This window comes from Urocitellus parryii, chromosome X (assembly GCF_045843805.1).
Source record: "Urocitellus parryii isolate mUroPar1 chromosome X, mUroPar1.hap1, whole genome shotgun sequence".
In the NCBI taxonomy this organism is placed as follows: Eukaryota; Metazoa; Chordata; class Mammalia; order Rodentia; family Sciuridae; genus Urocitellus; species Urocitellus parryii.
In genome coordinates this window covers 257,965-278,939 of record NC_135547.1, presented here as the reverse complement: position 1 = coordinate 278,939, position 20,975 = coordinate 257,965, and the positions used below count along the sequence as shown (strand labels likewise).

Here is a 20,975-nt window from a genome sequence, read left to right as displayed (position 1 = left end):
AACAGCATTAGTCTATTCATCAGGGTGGTGTTGCATTTCTCACGACTAAAACACTCAGGGTCACTCCAGTGAACTGGGCTGCACAAAATAACCACACAGAGACAGAGAAATACCTTTTTCTTTGGGTCCTGTGATGGCTCCTCTGACCTTAGGGGGTCCATGGAAAGAGCAAGTGAGAGAGAGAGAGAGAGAGAGAGAGAGAGAGAGAGAGAGAGAGAATGCATGTGTTGAACCCTTTTATTGAGGAGAAGCCATTCAAATGAGGCAAGGGGTCAGGTTTTAGGGGGTTCAATGTAGCTTTATGATGTCTGCTGTCAGCAGATTGGCTGACATGTAGGAAGGTCACACCCAAAGGCAGGCAGAGCAACAGAAGGGGACACACAAAGGGAGTTTCCATGGAACATTCTATCCCAAACAGGGCAAAAGGGTAGGATTACAAAACAATAGGTGAGTGTAGCTCAACCCTAGGGGGGTGCCTACTCAGAAGACTGGCCTTGCTATCAGAGGGTGGGGGAGACTGAGTCCTGACTCATTGCACTACTGTGCCAGACTACAGTGATCTTTCAGATCCCCATGGTGCATCAGGATTGGAAAGTGTGGAACTCATTGTGGCTCCTCACATAGTGGAGCCTAAACACTTTTTAAAAGTTCTAACTCCCAGTACCATCACCATAGCAATTAATGCCAACATGAGTTCTGGAGGGTACAAATATTCAAACCATACAGAGGGCTTTGGAGAAAAATGTTGAGGAGGCAATCCTTTGGCCATATCACTCTTATGCTAACCTCTCTCCAGATTCCTTGATTACTGTAGGAAAGATATTTGATCTTGGCTGTATATCCACCCTTTCCCCTTACTTTCTATGAGTTAACATGTTTATAGTCCTCTATAGTAATTAAGAATAGAAACTTCTTTTTCCTGGCAGTTACATATTCATGGAATTTTGACAAGACATTAGGGAGTAAAAAAATGACCAACAAAATGGATTATCTGATATTTCCTGGTTTCTTCCTCTGATCTTTGCTTTGGCCATTTTCCTTTTGCCTGACACTCCTCCATCTATGTATTGCCCCCTTTTTAAAAAGTTGTTAATTTTGTCTGATAACATATGTAAATATTTCTCTTTTAGAACTGGTTTTGAGCCTAGGAAATTTTTTTTTAAAAAAATGGAGACTTCAGGGACTTTATATTTTTACTGGTAAGCTGTTATTAAATCAATAGGTTGTATGGTAAGTCACTGGAGTAAATATGTTTTAGTTAGCTTTTTTCAGTACTGTGACCAAAGATCTGCAAGAACAACTTAGAGGAGGAAACGTTTATTTTGACTCATGGTTTCAGAGGTTCAGTCCATACTCTGCTAACTCCATTGCTCTGCACGTGAGGTGAGGCAGAATACCCTGGCAGAGGGACATAGCAGAAGAAAGGCACTCAGGACATGACAGCAGGAAGCAGAGGGAGAAAGAGAAAGTTCTGCTAACCAGAGACAAAATATAAACCCCAAAGCACATCACCAGTGACCCACCTCCTCCAGCCACACCCCACCTGCCTACAGTCACCATCCTGTTAATATATTTCCGTGGGCTAATCCTTTATTAGATGACACCTGTCATAATCATTTCTCCTCTGAACATTCTTGCATTGTTCACACAAAAGTTCACACATGTACTTTTGGGCAACAACTCACATCTAAACCATAAGAATCTAGAAATCATTAGTTGATATGGGGATGTGGAGTTGGACTGCCCTAGGCTTTCAAATACTAAAAATATAGAACAAGGAAATTTAAGGTGCTTTCTTTTTTATTTAAGGCAAGAGAATCCTGTAGGAGTCTGACTTTATTTGGTTTGTTTGATTCCAGATGGCATGGAAGCTTACATCAAAGTAGACAGCTGCCCAGAGGAACCTGAACTACGGATGAAAAATAACAAAGAGGAAGAAGAATATGATGAGTATCTTGATTCTGAAATGGATGTGTTCAGGTTTGATGATGCCAATTCTTCTTCCTTGATCCAAATTCGCTCCGTTGCCAAGAAGCATCCTAAAACTTGGATACATTATATTGCTGCTGAGGAGGAGGACTGGGACTATGCCCCATCAGTCCTCACCTCCAATGACACGTAAACTCATTTTGACTCTTTCCTACTCAAAATTTGTTTCTCAGTTATTCAAACCAAGAAATCCTTAAGCTATGTTTAAGAGTCAGTACAGGTATAGAATCAAATGGCAAGGGTTAGTGTTAGCTTTCTGGTTGCTATGACAGAACACCTAAGTTAAAAGAAAAAAGGTTTATTTTGGCTTGGTTTCAGAGATTTCAGTTCATGGTTGGTGGCTTGGCCACATCATTTTTGGCCTATGGTGGCACAGTATATCATGGTAGGAGTGCCTAGTGTAGAAGGCCTGTTCACCTCATGAAAGCCAGGAAACAAAGAGTAGAAGGGGCCAGGTGTCACAATATCCCTTCAAGGGTACAGCTCCAGTGACCTAAGTTCCTTTCACTAGGCCATACCTTCTAAAGGTTTCACCATTTCCCAATAGTGCTGCAGGCTCCTGTCTAATCTCTTAACATGTGAGCCATTGGGGGACACTTCAGATCCAAATAATAGTAGGTATTAACATATTTGGACACTATTAAGTAGTTAAGTAGTAGACATAGCTAAGTAGTAGAGATGCTTATATTTTTCTCACTCCCATTAAATAACATCAGATGTTTAAGAGTTGGATTTTTCCTATCTAAAAATTTCTATCCCAACCCCTCATATTTTTATCTCTCATACAGAAGTTATAAAAGTCAATATTTGAATAATGGTCCTCAGCGGATTGGTAGGAAGTACAAAAAAGTCCGATTTGTGGCATACACAGATAAAACGTTTAAGACTCGTGAAACTATTCAGTATGAATCAGGAATCTTGGGACCTTTACTTTATGGGGAAGTTGGAGACACACTATTGGTAAGTTAAAGATAATATTTGGGATTAAGTAAGAAGAAAAAGTATGGGAGATTTTGAATTTATACAACATTCATAATTCAGCCTTGCCTCCAATGGACATGATCTTTTAAAAATAATAAATAATATAATAAATAATAAAATATAATTATATTTTAAATATATCCATATTTATTATTGTTTATGATAATGATAAATATGGATATATTTAAAATATAATTATATAAGTATGTAGAATAAAATTTAATGTCACCCATTAAACTCACCATTCCTTTAAACTACTCATGGATTAGATTTTGATACATATCCTTCCTGAACTATTTTCCTGATTATATACATTACGAGTCAGCAGCCTATACCAATTTAGCTTATGGCCTGATTTTTGCAGAGCCTACTAGCTTAGAAGGTAATTTATGTTTTTAAAGGATTACAAAGAGAGGAAGAAGAGGAACAGTGGAGGAAGACAGAGAGACAATGTAAATGTTTACTATCTAGCCTTTCCCATAAAATGGTTGATGACCTCTGATCTAGGGTATTAAGAATGCTTACAAGGCACAGTGGCTCAAACCTGTAATCCCAATGGCTCTGGAGGCTGAGGCAGGAGGATATCAAGTTCAAAGCCTCACCAATTTAGCAAGGCCCTGATCAACTTAGTGAGACTAAGTCTCAAAATAAAAAATGAGGGCTGGGTTATGGCTCAGTGGTAGAGCACTTACCTAACACATGTGAGGTGCTGGGTTAGATACTCAGCACCACATAAAATAAATAAAATAAACGTATTGTGTCCACCTACTATATATATATATATATATATATATATATATACACACACACACACACACACATATACATACATACATACACACACACACACACACAAATAAAAAGGGCTGGGGACGTGGCTCAGTGGTTAAGTGCCCCTGGGTTCAATCCCCAGTATCAAAAAAATAAATAAAGAAACAATGCTTACATCGCAAATAATAATCATGAACATGGTTTAAATAAGTAGTGGTTTATTTTCATTACAAGAAATTTGTAGTTATGAGCTGGGCGTGGTTGCGCATGCCTATAATCCCAGAGGCTTGGGAGGCCAAGACAGGAGGATCCTGAGTTCAAAGCCAGCCTCAACAAAAGAAGTGAGGTGCTAACCAACTCAGTGAGACTCTGTATCTAAATAAAACACAAAATAGGGCTGGGGCTGGGGCTCAGGGGTCGAGTGCCCCTGCGGTCAATCCCTGGTACCCCCCCACTGAAAAAAAGAATAAATTTTTGACCTTGTGTTAGATAATGGTTTCTTAGATATGACATCAAAAGCAGAAGCAACCGAAGGAAAAAAAAAGCCTTTATAAATAACTTAATCACTATTTAAAATGTGTGTACCTTGAAGGATACCAACAAAAAAGTGAAACAATAACCCACTGAATAGGAGAAAATATTTTCAAATCATATATCTGATCTAATACCCAAAATATATAAAGAACTCTTACAAATAAACAATAAAAATACATGACCCAACTGAAAAATGAGCAAAGGATTTATATAGACATTTCTCCAAAGATAATATACAAGGTAATCAGTGAGCACATGCAAAGATGCTGAATACCAGGGAATTGCAAATCTAAACCACAATAAGATGCTACTTCATATCTACTAAGATGACCATGAACAAGAAGACAGACATGGGTTGGTGAGGACATGGATAAATTGCAACACTCGTAAATTTCTGGTGGGAATATGGAATAATGAATCTCCATTAATGAATAATGAAAGTTCAAGATGGAATGACCATGTGGCCTACTAATTCTATACCTAGAAATATAACCAAGAGAAATGAAAATATAGGTCGATTCAAAGATGTGTATGCAAATGTCTATAGCAGCACTCTTCATAACAGTTGCACAGAGAAAATCATTTAAATATTCACCAATTGGCTGGGTTCAGTGGTGTACCCTATAATCCCAGCCATTTGGGAGGCTGAGGCAGGAAGATGGCAAGTTCAAGGCAGCCTCAGCAACTTTGTTAAACCCTCTGCAACTTAGCAAGACCCTGTCTCAAAATAAAAAAGGGCTGGGGATGCAGTTCAGTGGTAAAACACCCCTGGATTCAAACCTCAGTACCCAAACAGAAATGTTCACCAGTTGGTGAATGGATAAACAAAATGTGTTATGTCCATAAAATTGAAATATTATTCAGCAATTAAAAGAAATGAGCTATAATCTGATTTCTTTTCAAATTATATAAATATTTTGCCTTTTAGTAAAAGAGATGACTCACATTCTGCAACATGGATAAGACTCAAAATATTTGGCTTGGCTTTCTCACACTATAGTGGCTTTCTTCACACCATAGTGAGACTTCTTTCATGTAGGCTCAGGGTTCCAACTGTGTGTGTTCTAGTAAGCAAGTCATAAGGTTTATCACCTTTTATGACCATCATCAGAAGTAACATAGCACTTCATGACATGATCTATTAGTTGAGATTAGTCAAAGCCCACCCATCTATCATGAAAGAAAAGAAAATATGGTCCATCTCTTGATGGGAAGAATGTCAATGAATTTGGGAGCCATGTTTCAAAGCTTACATAGAGACTGACAGCTTATTTTTCTAGTTCAACAAATATTGGTTGTAAACCTGACCAAGACAATAGGAGAAAGGAAAGTTAAAATTAAAATTACAGATCAGTAGCATTATAAACACAGGTTAAAAAAAATCCTAAATGAAAATCTAAACCCAACACAGTAATGTATATAAAAGATAATACATTGTGACAGAATTATCCCAGGAGTAATAAATTAGCTTAATCTAAGAAAATCAAATGTGTAATCCACATTAACACATAAAAGCATAAAAAGGGAAAAGAACATTTGATAATTTCAATAGCTGCAGAAAAAATCGTTTGTCAAAATTCAGCAACTATTCATAAATTTAACAACAAATTGGTATTATAAGGGAATTATTGTCCTGGTAAAGATATAAACAACAACAACAACAAAAAAAACCCCACTAAGTATCATTCTTGGTAAAATGCAGAAATCCTCCTATTTAAGATCAGGACAAGAAAGGTAACACATCTATTATACTGGAAATCTTAGCTTGTGTTCTTACAAGAAAGGGAAAGAAAATTTTAATATTTGAAAGGAATAAATAAGAGTGTTAATATGATAAGAAATAGGTGGTTTTAACAACAAACCCCATCAGTATGTATAAATATAATTCACCAAAAAAATGTGGGGAAAAAAGAAATATGTGTTTTACCAAATGAATGGGCTTTTAAGATGAGTACAAGTGAAAGTAGATTTTTTAAAAACATATTTTTTTAAAAAAGTCAATGGACCTTTATTTTATTTATTTTTACATGGTGCTGAGAATCAAACCCAGTGCCTCATACATGCTAGGCAAGCACTCTACCACTGAGCTACAGCCCCAGCCCCAAAAGTAGATTTTTTAACCTTCATTATCACACATCTGCAGATGTAGAGGAATAATTAATGTCTCCATGAGTCTTCATCTCTGCTTCCTTCCTCTCTTTTAAAGCTCTTTTAAATCAGATGATACCACTTGCCACTCCTGCTTGATGCTATAATCAATTGTCCTTCTAGTCAGGTTTGCTCCTTCAACGAAGAACATTTTATCATCTGAATCACTGTCTCCTTCTCTGAACAATGGAAAAGACTGAGAGGAAGCAGTATCCTCATGCAATTAGCATAAGCATAAGAAGGTGCAGGAAATATTTATTGAAACAATTGGAATCATTTTTAAAGAAATGAAAAGGCACCAGGGTGGTGGCGCATGCCTGTAATCCCAGGGGCGTGGAGGCTGAGACAGGAGGTTCGCAAGTTCAAAGCCAGCCTCAGCAATGGATGGGGGGGGGGGAAGAAAAGAAAAGATAAAAGAAATGGAAAGGGACCTTCAATGAGAAACATAAGTTGCTGTCTAAACAATTTCATGAAAAAATGTTTTTGAATTTTATCTAGGCTCAAATTCTTATAATATGGATAAAGGCAGCTTTTGGTTTTCTGGAGATAGGCCACAGTTTTCTTGTTGACCTTACTTGTCTTAGGGTATCTTATATCTCATTTTACTTTTCAGATTATATTTAAGAATCAAGCAAGCCGGCCATATAACATCTACCCTCATGGAATCACTGATGTCAGTCCTTTATACTCAGGGAGATTGCCAAAAGGTAATAGCAAAAGTACTTGAAGTGACTCTTTGATAGCTTATGTAAAACACCCCTAAGGCTTCCTAGAATTGATGTGGTGTAACTTTAGGCTGCAACTCTTAAGTGCCCTAAAATCTTAAAGCTGATTGTTCTGATATGAAGGTCATGTTTTTTCCTCTGAGTTTAGTTTTTGGCTTCATTCCACACTTTTGATATCTAATATTTTAATATTTCTACTTTTAATTTCATTATTTGTTGCTTAAAGATTCATGACATAGGGCTGGGGTTGGGACTCAGTGGTAGAGCTCTTGCCTAGTATGTGTGAGGCACTGGGTTAGATTCTCAGCACCATGTAAAAATAAATGAATAAAATAAAGGTCCATCAACAACTTTAAAAAATTAAAAAAAAAAGATTCATGACATATCTTTGTCATGGATTACACCTTTTATCAATAAAATCTCCTTGGTTGTCTTTTATGATCCTTAACTTGAATTATTTTTTTCTAATTTTAGTATTGCCACATATGCTTAATTAGTTTATCTTTTCCGTGATATTATTTTCCCATATGTTTGTTTATTTCATGTTAGGTCTTGTCCACATAAAAAGCATACATATGGTTTTTATTAGTTTACCCAGTCACCATCTATCAATTGGAGATTTTAACCTGGTCATATTGTGTTAGTTTTGATATGCTTGTTGATAGTCTGGTAATTTTATATTTCAATTACGATTACTCATTTTTAGTAGTTTGAGTAAAATATTTTCCTTTTAATGAAATTTATACTATAAATATTCTTTCTAAATTTTAATTTTAATGATTTATTTTATCAAAATCATAGTTGCTTAAGGTTTAAGCTATTGAAGGGCTGTAAGTTCCACTTCCTAGAGGCTTTCATTTTTTTTGAGGGGAGTACTAGGGATTGAACTCAGGGGCACTCAACCACTGAGCCACATCTCCAACACTTTTTATATTTTATTTAGAGACAGGGTCTCACTGAGTTGCATAGTTCCTCACCATTGCTGATGCTGGCTTTGAACCCGCAATCCTCCTGCCTCAGCCTCCCAAGCCCATGGGATTACAAACATGCACCACCACTCACAGCTGAGGCATTCATTTTTAATCATTTTTGTTTTAGATTTTTGGTGTTTCATCTCAAAATCTCTAAACATTGCTTATAGTGCTAATTCTTTGTTTTTTGACTTCACAATTATATATTTGCTTGCTTTGTTTACATATTTATTCTAAAAATTTTAAATCCAAAAACAACATTTGTGTTTTTTAAATAAGTTACTTTTTATACATATGCTTATTTCTGAACTCTGATTATTCTCTTGTCTATAATTCCAATGGTTTTACTATTAAAAATCAAATAAGTTCTCCTTCCTTATTCCCTACCACAATCAACTGGATAATCAGTTCTGGAATGCCACTCTCTTTAATGTCTTTTATTTTCCTTTGGCCCTTAGAATATTTTTCTTCTTCATATATATTTTTTAAACAAAAGTCTGCTGGACCCATTTTTATTGATAAAAAATTTAGTAAATCTTATACCAGGGGCCATTTTAGTTTCCATTTACTGAGAAATTTCTTACATACATACAGATTTGTAGAACCTTTGCAATAGCAACATGGTTACTATTTAAAGAAAACCTTTAGACAAACTTAAAATATGTATGGAACCAGTTTTAAGCCAAACTATTCAACTTAACATTACTAATATGTGGCTTGTTATATTCTAATTGAGCTATTTCTGGATTTGGTTGTGGGTAGGTGTAAAACATTTGAAGGATTTGCCAATACTGCCAGGAGAAATATTCAAGTATAAATGGACAATAACTGTAGAAGATGGGCCAACTAAATCAGATCCTCGATGCCTGACCCGATATTACTCTAGTTTCATTAATCTGGAGAGAGATCTAGCTTCTGGGCTCATTGGCCCTCTTCTCATCTGCTACAAAGAATCTGTAGATCAAAGAGGAAACCAGGTGAGTGTTATCCTTTCCAAGTTCTGGGTTTAAAACTTAAAAATGGAAGATGCATATGAACTTCCAGATATTTCTTATTCTCTCAATGTATGTCCTCCTGTATCCTGCAGAAAATACAGTAGTCTGTTTTATAGTAAAATAAAAGAAATAAACTGGGTTTCACTTAGAATGAAGTGAAAATTTTGTTGCTGTGACAAAATACCTGAAAAAATCAACTTAAAGGAAGGAAAAATTTTATTTTGGTTAATTATTTCAAAGATTTAAGTCCATAAGTCACTTGGCCCCATTGCTGTAGGCACATGATGAGGCAAAATGTCACAGTGGGTAGATTGTAGCAGAGCAAAGCTGCTCAAGTCATGGAAGTCAAGAAGGGGGGAGAGAGAGAGAGAGAGAGAGAGAGAGAGAGAGAGAGAGAGAATGTGCACAAGAAAGAGACCACCCGGGGACAAGATATACTTTTCTAGGTCATGCCTCCAGACCTACTTCTTACAAGTAGATTCCATCTACTGCCACTTCCATCATCTCCTGTAATCCATTGAAATTATTAATCCATCAAATGGAGTAATGCATTGATGGGGTCAGAGCCCTCATAATTCAGTCACTTCCCAAAAGCTCTACCTCAGAACACTGCTGTATTGGAGACCAAACCTTCAGCACATGAGCCTTTGGGGGACATTCCAGATCCAAACTATAACAAGACTCAATTAGCAAGTGGACTAACTTATAAATTTGGTTCATTATATAAGTTGTTCTGAAAAATTGATTTGTTTAAATAGAAAACTTAGATATTGGTGTTGTTTGTTGTTCTTGTAGTTCACCTTATCTTATTCTGTTTTTCTATTTTTACTTTTTTATAGATTGGTAGCCTTGTGGAAAGTAGTTGCTAAATGCATGTTTAAAGAGTTAAATCCTCTAATCAGAACGTGGAGAGAATGAAACTACAGACTATACCAAAAAAATCAGCCAGCATATGGCCTTAAAGCCAGAAAAACTAAGTCTAGTGGATCCAGTCACCCTCTTGCCTAAACATATATTCACTGCTTGTAACACCCATCCCCATTCCCAGGTCCTGGTACACGCCATAACAGTGACCCTAAGAGGAAATATAATTGAACCAAATATATATATATATATATATGTCATTGCTTCCATCATAGATTTCTAGTGCCTGCCTTACAGTATCAGCAGCATTTCTTTCTCCCTTTCAATACATGTAATTAACAGATGATGTCAGATAAAAGAAATGTCATCCTGTTTTCTGTATTTGATGAGAACCAAAGCTGGTACCTCACAGAGAATATGCAGCGCTTTCTCCCCAATGCAGTAGAAGTACAGCTCCAGGATCCAGAATTCCAAGCCTCCAATGTCATGCACAGTGAGTAAAAACATCACTTCAGTCCAGTGGGATAAAGGGAAATTGATGATGCCACCAAACTGATGTCCAGATAATGAATGCATTTAAATGCCATGTAAGAGACACATTTAAAAAAATGTAATCATATAACACATATTTCAAAAACCTAGTCACCAGTTTTCCTTTCAATGTTTACTTGGCTGCCCTCTCCCATTTAGTTTTATTTTATCTCCTTCTATATTAATACCTTTCCATCAACCCTTCCATACCTAGGTCACTAATTTAAAGACACATTTTCTCCATAACAATACTCTCATATACTATATCATTATATTCATATTCTAGGACTGCTATAATAATTATTACAGAGATGTATTGTGTTACACTTCTGGAGGTTGAAAGTCTGAGATCAAAGTGTTGGCAGGTTTGGTTTCTTCTTTAGCCTCTCTCCTTTCCTTGTAGCATCTTCTCTCTGTATCCTCATGTGATCTTCCCCCTCTACCTGTGTGTATCCTAATCTCTTCATATAAGGTGATTAAGGCTCATTCTAATGATCTTATTTTAACTAACTGCCTATTTAAAGACCTATTTCCAAATACAGTCACATTCTGAGGTACTGGGTTTAGGACTAAACATCTGAATTGGAAAGGACACAACTCAGCCTGCCGCATATATACATATGTGTACTGTTTATATATACACACAAATTAAATGGTCAAAAGCATGATGAAATTTAAATCTCTCTATCATTAGGGAAAGGCAAGATAGAATGCCAAAGAAATAGTACTTTATAACTATCAGACTGGCAAAACTACAAGACCATTATTACCAGTGGTTGTATGGGTAAACAGGTATTCTAGTGGATCACTGGTACAGTCTTTTTGAAACAAATGTAGTTGTATCCATTAAAATTAAAAATATATGCCTTTTGAAATTTCAGTTCTGGTTAAGATGGAATAAGCACATGTCACTGTATCTATTCCACTAAATGTGACTAAAAATCCTGAACAAAATGGACATAGACATTATCTGAGAACCCTGAAATTTTATATAGTGGGTTACACTCTCCTTCCAGTATGTGACTTCTGTCATCTAATGCTATACCCCTTGTCTCCAAGTTTTAGCCCTTTAGCTTTGAGTTGAGCCTCATTTGTTAAATCCTAACCTTGGTACTTCACATGTGACTGAATTTGGAGATAATATCTTTAAAGATTATTAAGTTAAATTTAAATTATTAGAGTGGGCCCTAATCTAATCTCATTGGCAATCTTGTAAGAAGAGGAGATTTGGACATATAGATATATACCAGGGATGTACATGCATAGAGGAAAATCCCTGAGAAGACACAATCCAAAATAAGAAATCCAGAATACTTCTAAACCTCTCATTCCCCATTGCTTTGCAGGTATCAATGGCTATGTTTTTGATAGCTTGCAGTTGTCAGTTTGTTTGCATGAGGTGGCATATTGGTACATTCTAAGTGTTGGAGCACAGACCAACTTCTTATCTGTCTTCTTCTCTGGATATACCTTCAAACACAAAATGGTTTATGAAGACACACTTACTCTATTCCCATTCTCAGGAGAAACTGTCTTCATGTCGATGGAAAACCCAGGTTAGTTATTTATATTCTCCTTTCAACAATAGCTGTGATTACCTCACTTGCCAAGCTCAGGCATAAAAGCAGCCTTCTCCTGAGAACTGCCAAGAGATAACATAGAATTTCCTTAGTCTTTTATAGAACATACCCTTAGTGGCCTAAGGATCTTCCATTAAGCCTCACCTCTTAAAGGTTCAACCATTTTCCAATACTATGACTTCCTAAGCTTCTAACACATAGGCCTTTGGGGGAAAACTGCATCCAAACTATAGCATATTGCATTATATGTGATTTTAATGCATAGAATGATAGGATAGATACCATTATCCTCATTTGCAAATTTTAAAACTGGAGCTCAGATAGCTTAAGTGCATTGCTCAAAGTTATACAACTGGTAAATTTTAGAGCTAGGAGTTGAACCCAAGAAGTCTGACTCTAGAAACTGTTGTAATATGACAATAACATTTAACCTATATAAAACCCTTCCTCAACTCACTGTCAGCATCAGAGAGTTTTGTGTGACTATTAATAGTCTTCATTATTGTTTGTATTAATTACATTTCTCCATTTTATTCCATTTTTTATTTATAGCCCTTTGTGTCACAAACAGGTATGGCACAATAGCAGCAATGCAAAATCTACTTTTACTACCATCATTGGATTGTTACATGTGTCAAGAATTTAACCCAATGACTTGTGATATAATGGTCTTGACCAATATTTTTTCATTTATCTAAAAATGGAAGAGAACCTCTTAATACAGAATTTACTTCAAACCTGGATTCTGAGTAACCAGAGTCTTATTCTTTCTCATCTCTAGGTCTGTGGGTTCTGGGATGCCACAACTCAGACTTTCGAAACAGAGGCATGACAGCCTTACTGAAGGTTTCTAGTTGTGACAGGAACATTGGTGATTATTATGAGAACACATATGAAGATATTCCAACATATCTGATTAGTGAAAACAATGTTATTCAACCGAGAAGCTTCTCCCCAAATTTAAGGCATCTGAGCCCTAGGAAGCAATTCAAAGCTATCTCAATACAAGAAAATGACATAAAGAAGATTGACCCTCAGTTTGAAGAAGAGAGAACAGGGATCATCAAAGTACAAAGTGTCTCCAGTGATTTTTTGATGCTCTTGGGACAAAGTCCTACTCCACGTGGGTTATCCTTATCTGATCTTCAAAAAGCCACATATGAGACTATTCCTGATGATTATTCACCTGGAGCAACCGACAGTAATGAAGGTCTATCTGAAGTGGTACACCTCAGGCCTGAGCTCCACCATGATGAAGACATAGTATTTACTCCTGATCCAGGTCTCCAATCAGGATCAAATGAGAATTTGGGAACAACTGTAGCAGTAGATTTGAAGAAATTTAATTCAAAAGTTTTGGGTTCTCCAAATAATCTATCAGAAAATTTGGCAGCAGGTCCTGAAAAGACGAATTCCTTAGGAACCCCAAATATGCCAGTTTACTTTAGTAGTCAGTTAAGTTACATTTTATTTGGTACAAAGTCATCTCCCATTACTGGGTCTGGTGTATCTCTGAGCTTGAGTGAAAGAAATGATTCCAAGTTGTTGGAAGCAGATTTAATGAATAGTAAAGAAAACTCACTGGGAAAAAATGTATCATTAATGAAGAGTAAAGGATTACTTAAAAAGAAAATAATTCACACACCTTCTTTGTTGACCAAAGATAATGCTTCTTCGTTGACCAAAGATAATGCTTTATTTAAATTTAATATTTCTTTGATAGAAGCAAACAAGACATCTAATAATTCAATATTGAATGGAAGAAATTACCCTGACAGCCCAACGTTCTTAATTGAGAATAGTACATCTGCCTGGCAAGACACTGTATTAGAAAGCAATACTGGTCTTCGAGAAGTGACATCTTTGATCCAAGACAAAATGCTAATAATGCACAAAAATAATCCAGCTTTGAGGCTAAATTATGTGTCAAATAAAACTACTCCATTAAAGAATATGGAAATAGGTTACCAAAAAAGGGTGGGGCCTGTGCTACAAGATTCAGAAAATCCAGATATGTCATTCTTTAGGATGCCATTCTTGCCAGAGTCAGCAAATTGGCAGCAAAAGACCCATGCAAAGAACTTCTTGAATTCTGGACTGAAGCAATTAATATCCTTAGCATCAAAAAAGTCTGTAAAAGATCAAAATTTCTTGTCAGAGAAAAATAAAGTAGTAATAACAGAAGATGAATTTACAAAGGACACAGAACTCAAAGAGATGATTTTTCCAAGAAACAGGACCATATTTCTTACTAACTTGACACATGTACAAGAAAATGATACACACAATCAAGAAAAAAAATTTCAGGAAGATATAGAAAAGAACGAAGCATTAATTCAAGAGAATGTAGTTTTGCCTCAGGGGTATACAATGACTGGCAATAAGAATTTCCTAAAGAACCTTTTCTTACTGAGTACTAGGCAGAATGTAAGTTTAGATGAGGGGACATATATACCAGTACTTCAGGACGCCAGGTCAGTAAATGATTCAACAAATAGAACAGAGATTCACATGGCCCATTTATCAAAAAGTAAGGAGGAAGAGGAAACAAACTTGAAAGGCTTGGTGAATCAAACCAAGCAAATAATGGAGAAATACATAAGCACCACAAGGATGTCTCTTAATCCATGCCAGAAGAATGTTATTGTTCAACATGGTAAGCAAACGTCAAAGGAATTCAGACTCCCACTAGAAGAAACGGAACTTGAAAAGGGTCTAATTGCAAATGACAGCTCATCCCAGTCATCCAAAAACATGAAATATTTGACGCACATAGACTACAATAAAAAGCAGGAGAAAACCATTATTCAGTCTCCCTTATCAGATTTTCCTGTGATGAACCATGACATCACTCAGATGAATAGCTCTACATTGCCCATTACAAAGATATCACCATTTCCATCAATTATACCTACAGATTTGACCAAGATCCCATCTCAAGACAATTCTTCTCATTTTCTAGCCTACAGTTATACTTTTAGGACAGAAAGTTCTAGGGCCCAAGAAAGAAGTCATTTCTTACAAGGAGCAAAAAGAAATAACCTTTCTTTATCCATCCTATCTTTGGAGATGATCAGAGATCAAAGAAAGGTTGGCTCCATGAGGACAAGTGCCACAAACTCAGTCATGTATAATGAGAGTAATGTTCTCTTGAAACCAGTCTTGCCCAAAGTATCTGGAAAAGTTGAATTGCTTCTTAAACTTCCCATTTATCAGAAAGACCTTTTAACTAGAGAAACTAGTCGTGATTCTCCTGGCCACCTTGAAGACATGGAAAATATCCTTCTTCAGAAAACACCAAGACCTATCAAAGGGAATAAAACAAATAGACCTGGAGAAGTTCCCTTTGTTAAAGTGGCAATGGAAAGCTCTGAAAAGACTCCATCCAAGCTGCCGGGTCCTACTCTTCAGTTAGAGCAAGAAGACATTGACTATGATGATACCATCTCATTTGTAACAAAGAGGGAAGATTTTGACATTTATGGTGAGGATGAAAACCAGGGCCCCCGCAGCTTTCAAAAGAAAACACGACATTATTTTATTGCTGCAGTGGAGCGGCTCTGGGACTATGGGATGAGTAGATCTTCTCATGTTCTAAGAAACAGGTATGAGTCCATTGTCCTGCTGTTGTGATCTTTGACTTTACAACTGCTGAAATAGTAAGAAAGGCACCCCCAATTTGTAGCAGTGGGATACCAGAGATTGCTTTACAGAGGAACCCTAAGAACCAGGTGGCAAAACATAGAGATGAAGCTGAGGAATAAATGAGAATAGATAATGGCAAATGAAGATGTCATGGGGCTGGGGTTGTGGCTCAGTGATAGAACACTTGCCTAGTATGTGTGAAGCACTGGGTTTGACCCTTAGCACCACATATTAATAAAATAAAGATCTCATTGACAACTAATTTTTTTTAAATGTCATGAAATTCTTACTCTTAAGAGAGGTTTACAAGAGGAATAGAGGAGTCAAGGACAAGAAGCAGCAATGGGGAAGAAAGTCATCTTCATCTCTCAAACCCATAAGCTGTAGAAGAAATCTCATTCTTATGAAAGGTGTAAGAGAGGAGGGAGGAAAAAGTGAAGCATGTAGTAAAGAAGTTGAAGATGTAAGCAGGATTGTTTTCCAAGGTATGAGATCCAGAGGGTAAAATAGTGTGACTTGATTTTTAGGGGAGCAGAAGGAGGCTGGTCAAGGTAGAGAAAGCAGAGACAAATTTGGAAGACAAACATGAGGGTCAGTCAGGAAGTGTTACATGGTATCTGTACAATTGTAGCCATTGGAGTGAAGCATAGTAGAAGCTTGCACTCTCTTGGGGAGAGCAAGAGATAATAAATCAGTAGACAAATAAGGGAATTTCAATGGTGCTATTCAGAAGATAGAATAGAATAATATGGTAAAGAGTGACTGGGGGTACTTTAGCTGTGGTGCTCAGAGAAATCCTCTTTGAGGAGTTCAGCCGAAACAAAATGGGGCAAACATGACTTGAGTATAGTGAAGAATCCAAGGTATGGTATATGGAGGGAAGATGAGGTGGTAGACACAAACATCAGTCAGATAATACAGGTCCTAGAGGAGATCCCCTCTTCATTACATATACTCATCCCCCTTGCTTTCTATCTGAAGTGAGCCCTCATTGCTTCATGCTGATGCTATTCACCTATATTTAGCACTACATATGCTTCTGTAATAATAAAACACTATTAAAATAATAAAATCAGAGACTGGCCTGGCAAGCTAGGATTAGGAGGTGTTTCCCTGAAGAGGAACTCCATTCCCCAAGACTCTCAAGCCTATTGGCCTAATCACTATGCTGCCTCCATCCTTCCCTGAGCTTCCCTAGTACCAGGCAGTCCAGCACAGAGAGGGAAGGTGGCTGGGTGGGGAGTGGGAACATGGTCTTTATATGGTGGTGGCTTTTGGGGGCCTATTTTCTGTGTGCTTCTTTGTTGTCTTTTTTTTTTTTTTTTTTTTTGAGTTGGGATCTAACTATGTTGCTCAGGTTGTTCTCAAACTTCTGAGCTCAAGTGATCCTCCTGCCTCAGCCTCCCAAATAGCTGGGACTACAGTTGAGAGACACCAAACTTAGAAAAGATGCTTGCCTGGCAAAAGTAGAGCAGATCGAGGGAGAAGAGGAGGACAAATTATTAAATAGCCTTAAGAAAAGAACAAAGAAGGAGAGACCTTGTCCATCAGATATTCCTTTCTGTATGAATAAGACTACTGTCAATGTACATGGAAATTTACAGAATGAATTGCTGTCATTGAAAATGATTTGAATGAACTGACCTTTTGCTTCACAGTGGCAACACAATTCTTGCTTATTAGAGAGACTAAATAACAAGAAATTCAGCTTGAGCAGGCACTTAAAGCAAAGCCCTGGTGGGTATATTATTTGTTCCTGCAGAAGAACATTTGTAGTGTCATGAAGTGTTGAGTAAGCTCTGAGGAGGGAAAGGAAGAGGGCCCAGAGCCATGGACAGTCACAGAGGACAATATGCTAAAGAAGATCCCTAGGTGTTACCATGGCCATACAAAAGTGTGGGAAGTGGATTTAAAAGGATGAATCAACAGGTACTTTCCCTGAGTTAATAGGCTCTAAGTTGCAACCATCTTGCCTTCATTAAAGCCAAAGGTAGCAGAAAGAAGGAAGTAACAAAGATCAGACCAGAAACAACTGAAATGGAGATTAGAGCAATAAGAACTAAGAATTTTTTGATGGGCTAAACAAAATTTTTAGAGAAAGAAAATGAGGTGATGATATTTAGGATGTGTTGAAATAGTTGTTAACCTAGAATTTTATATCCATCAAAATACAAATGAAGTTGAAAAAAGGACATTTTCAGACAAGCCGAAACAAACTTCCCTGCTACCAAAGATTCATTAAAAATACTGATGATAGGCTGGCGGTGTAGCTCAGTGGTAGAGCACTTGCCTAACATGTGCAAGACACTGGGTTCAATCTTCAGCACCACATAAAAATGAATAAATAAAATGGAGGTATAAAACATGTTGTATTTGTTAAAAAATAATCTGATGTTATACTTACTTCAAAAGTGGTTCCAACAAGATATGAGAAGCAAGAAGGAAGAAAGAGCAAAGACAGGGGAACTATATGGATAAATATAAATAAGCATTATTTATATAAACAATGATAAATTTTAAAAATTAATGTATATATGATTGCTTTTTTCACAACATGTCTGCTTCCAAAACACAGATATCATGAAATCACTGCAAAATGTAAGCCAAAATTGGGAAAGAAGATTCATATCAACATCATTATCATTGAACAAATGGATTTGAGAAAGTCTACCATTACTGACAATGTAATCTACAAATGTGGTGCGATAACAAAGAACCATCAAAAAATTAAGAAGGAGGGTGCTGAAATGGGAAGGGGATCCTTTAAGTATGCCTGGGTTTTGGATCAATTGAAAGCTGAGGATGAGCATGGCATAACCATTGACATCTCCCTGAGGACATTTGAGACCAGCAAGTATCATGTGACCATCATTGATACCCCAGGTCATATAGACTATCAAAAACATGATTACAAGGCCGACAAGGTGGCACATGCCTATAATCTCAGCATCTCAGGAGGCTGAGGCAGGAGGATAGTGAGTTCAGAGCCAGCCTCAGCAAAAGCAAGGTGCTAAGCAACCCAGTGAGATCCTGTCTCTAAGTAAAATACAAAATAGAGCTGGGGAGTGGTTCAGTGGTCAAGGGCCCCTGAGTTCAATCCCCAGTATCAAAAAAACCCACAAACAAACAAACAAAAACATGAAAACATGCTAACCTTTCAGACTAACCATGCTGTTCTGATAGTTGCTGCTGCTGTTGGTGAATTTGAAACTGGTATCTTCAAGAATGGACAGATTTGTGAGCATGCCCTTCTGACTTACACACTGGGTAGTGCTAACAAAATAGATTCCACTGGGCCACACCACAACCAGAAGAGATATGAAGAAATCATTAGGGAAGTCAGTACTACCTTAAGAAAATCGGATACAACCCAACACAGTAGTATTTTGTGGCAATTTCTGACTGAAATCATGACAACATGCTGGAACCAGGAATGGTTCAAGGGATGGAAAATCACCTGTAAAGATGCCAGTGCCACTGGAATCATGCTGCTCATACCTCTGATTTGCATCCGGTCACCAACTTATCCAACTGACAAGCCCTTATATTAGGCACTTCAAGATGTTTATAAAATTAGTGGTATTGGTACTGTCCTTGTGGGCTAAGTGGAGACTGGTACTCTCAAATTGAGCAAGGTGCTCACCTTTGTCCCAATTAATGTTATAATTGAAGAAAAACCTGTTGAAATACATCATGAAGTTTGGAGTGAAACTCTTCCTGAAGATAATGTGAGATTCAGTGTCAAAAATGTGTCTGTCAAGGGCTGGGGTATGGCTCAGTGGTAGAGCACTTGCCTACCAAGCAAGAAGGCTTTGGTTCTATCACCAGCGCTGCAAAGAAGAAGGGAGAGGAAGGTGATGGTGGAGAGTAGTAGGAGGGGGAGTATGAGGAGAAGGAGGAGGAGTGGCAAAGATGTTAATTGTGGCAACATGGCTGGTGACAGCAAAAATGGAAGTACTGCTGGACGCAAAGGCACACTCCTGTAATCTAGCTCAAGAGGCTGAGGCAGGAGGATCACAAGTTAAAAGCCAGCCTCAGCAACTTAGTGAGGCCCTAAGCAACTCAGACCCTGTCTCTAAATAAAATACAAAATAGGGCTGCAGATTATCCTGACTTATGCATACCAAATCAATGATGGTTCTGCACCTGTGCTAGATTCTGACACAGCTCACATTGACACAGCTCACATTGCTTGCAGGTTTGCTGAGTGATTGCCATTCTGGTAAGAAGCCAGAAAATTGGTCCCACTGTAATTTTTCAATACTAGAGATTGAATCCAGGGCTCAAACATGCTAGGCAAACATTCTACCACTAATATACATTCCCAGTCCCTTTTTTTTTCTTCAGACAGGGCTTTGCTAAATTGTTAAGGCTGGCCATGAACTTGAGATACTTTGGCCTCAGCCTCCTGAGTAACTAGGATTACAGGCATGGGATATCTATCATGCCAGGCTCCACTGTGATATTTTTAATTGATTTTATTTTTTAAATACATGACAGCAGAATGCATTACAATTCTTAATGAACATATAGAGCACAACTTTTCATATCTCTGTATATAAAGTATGTTCATACCAGTTCCTGTCTTCATACATGTACTTTGGATAATGAGGTCCATCACATTCCACCATCATTTATTACCCCAGGCCCCCCTCCCTTCCCCTCCCACCCCTCTGCCCTATCTAGAGTTCGTCTATTCCTCCCATGCTCTGCCTCCCTACCCCACTAAGAGTCAGTCACCTTATATCAGAGAAAACATTCAGTATTTCTTTTTTGGGGGATTGGCTAACTTCACTTAGCATTATCTTCTCCAACTCCATCCATTTGCCTGCAAATGCCATGATTTTATTCTCTTTAATGCTGAGTAATATTCCATTGTGTATATATACTACAGTTTCTTTATCCATTCATCTACTGAAGGGCATCTAGGTTGGTCCCACAGTTTAGCTATTGTGAATTGTGCTGCTATAAACATTGATGTGGCTGTGTCCATGTAGAATGCTGTTTTTAAGTCCTTTGAGTACACACTGAAGAGAGGAATAGCTGGGTCAAATAGTGGTTCCATTCCCAGTTTTCCAAGGAATCTCCGTACTGCTTTCCAGATTGGCTGCACCAATTAGCAGTCCCACCAGCAGTGTGTGAATGTGCCTTTTTCTCCACATCTTCACCTACACTTATTGTTGTTTGCCTTCATAATAGCTGCCATTCTGACTGGAGTGACATGAAATCTTAGAGTAGTTT

The 20,975-nt window shown here is 37.4% G+C and overlaps 1 protein-coding gene and 1 pseudogene across 4 annotated transcripts in view; both read left to right on the top strand.

Annotated features, from left to right (window-relative positions):
- F8 (coagulation factor VIII) overlaps positions 1-20,975 on the top strand; it is a 109,790-nt gene that overhangs the window by 27,163 nt on the left and 61,652 nt on the right. For all 4 annotated transcript variants that reach the window (XR_013342544.1, XM_077793788.1, XM_077793789.1 and 1 more), the window contains 7 exons: positions 1,860-2,118; positions 2,778-2,949; positions 7,037-7,130; positions 8,882-9,096; positions 10,321-10,471; positions 11,856-12,065; positions 12,871-15,694. Coding sequence is in view for 3 of the 4 variants with exons in the window: in XM_077793788.1 (XP_077649914.1) it covers positions 1,860-2,118; positions 2,778-2,949; positions 7,037-7,130; positions 8,882-9,096; positions 10,321-10,471; positions 11,856-12,065; positions 12,871-15,694 (3,925 nt within the window). In the remaining variant the exon portion in view is untranslated. The remainder of the gene's footprint in view (positions 1-1,859; positions 2,119-2,777; positions 2,950-7,036; positions 7,131-8,881; positions 9,097-10,320; positions 10,472-11,855; positions 12,066-12,870; positions 15,695-20,975) is intronic.
- On the top strand, positions 17,615-19,720 carry LOC113201378 (elongation factor 1-alpha 1-like; annotated as a pseudogene).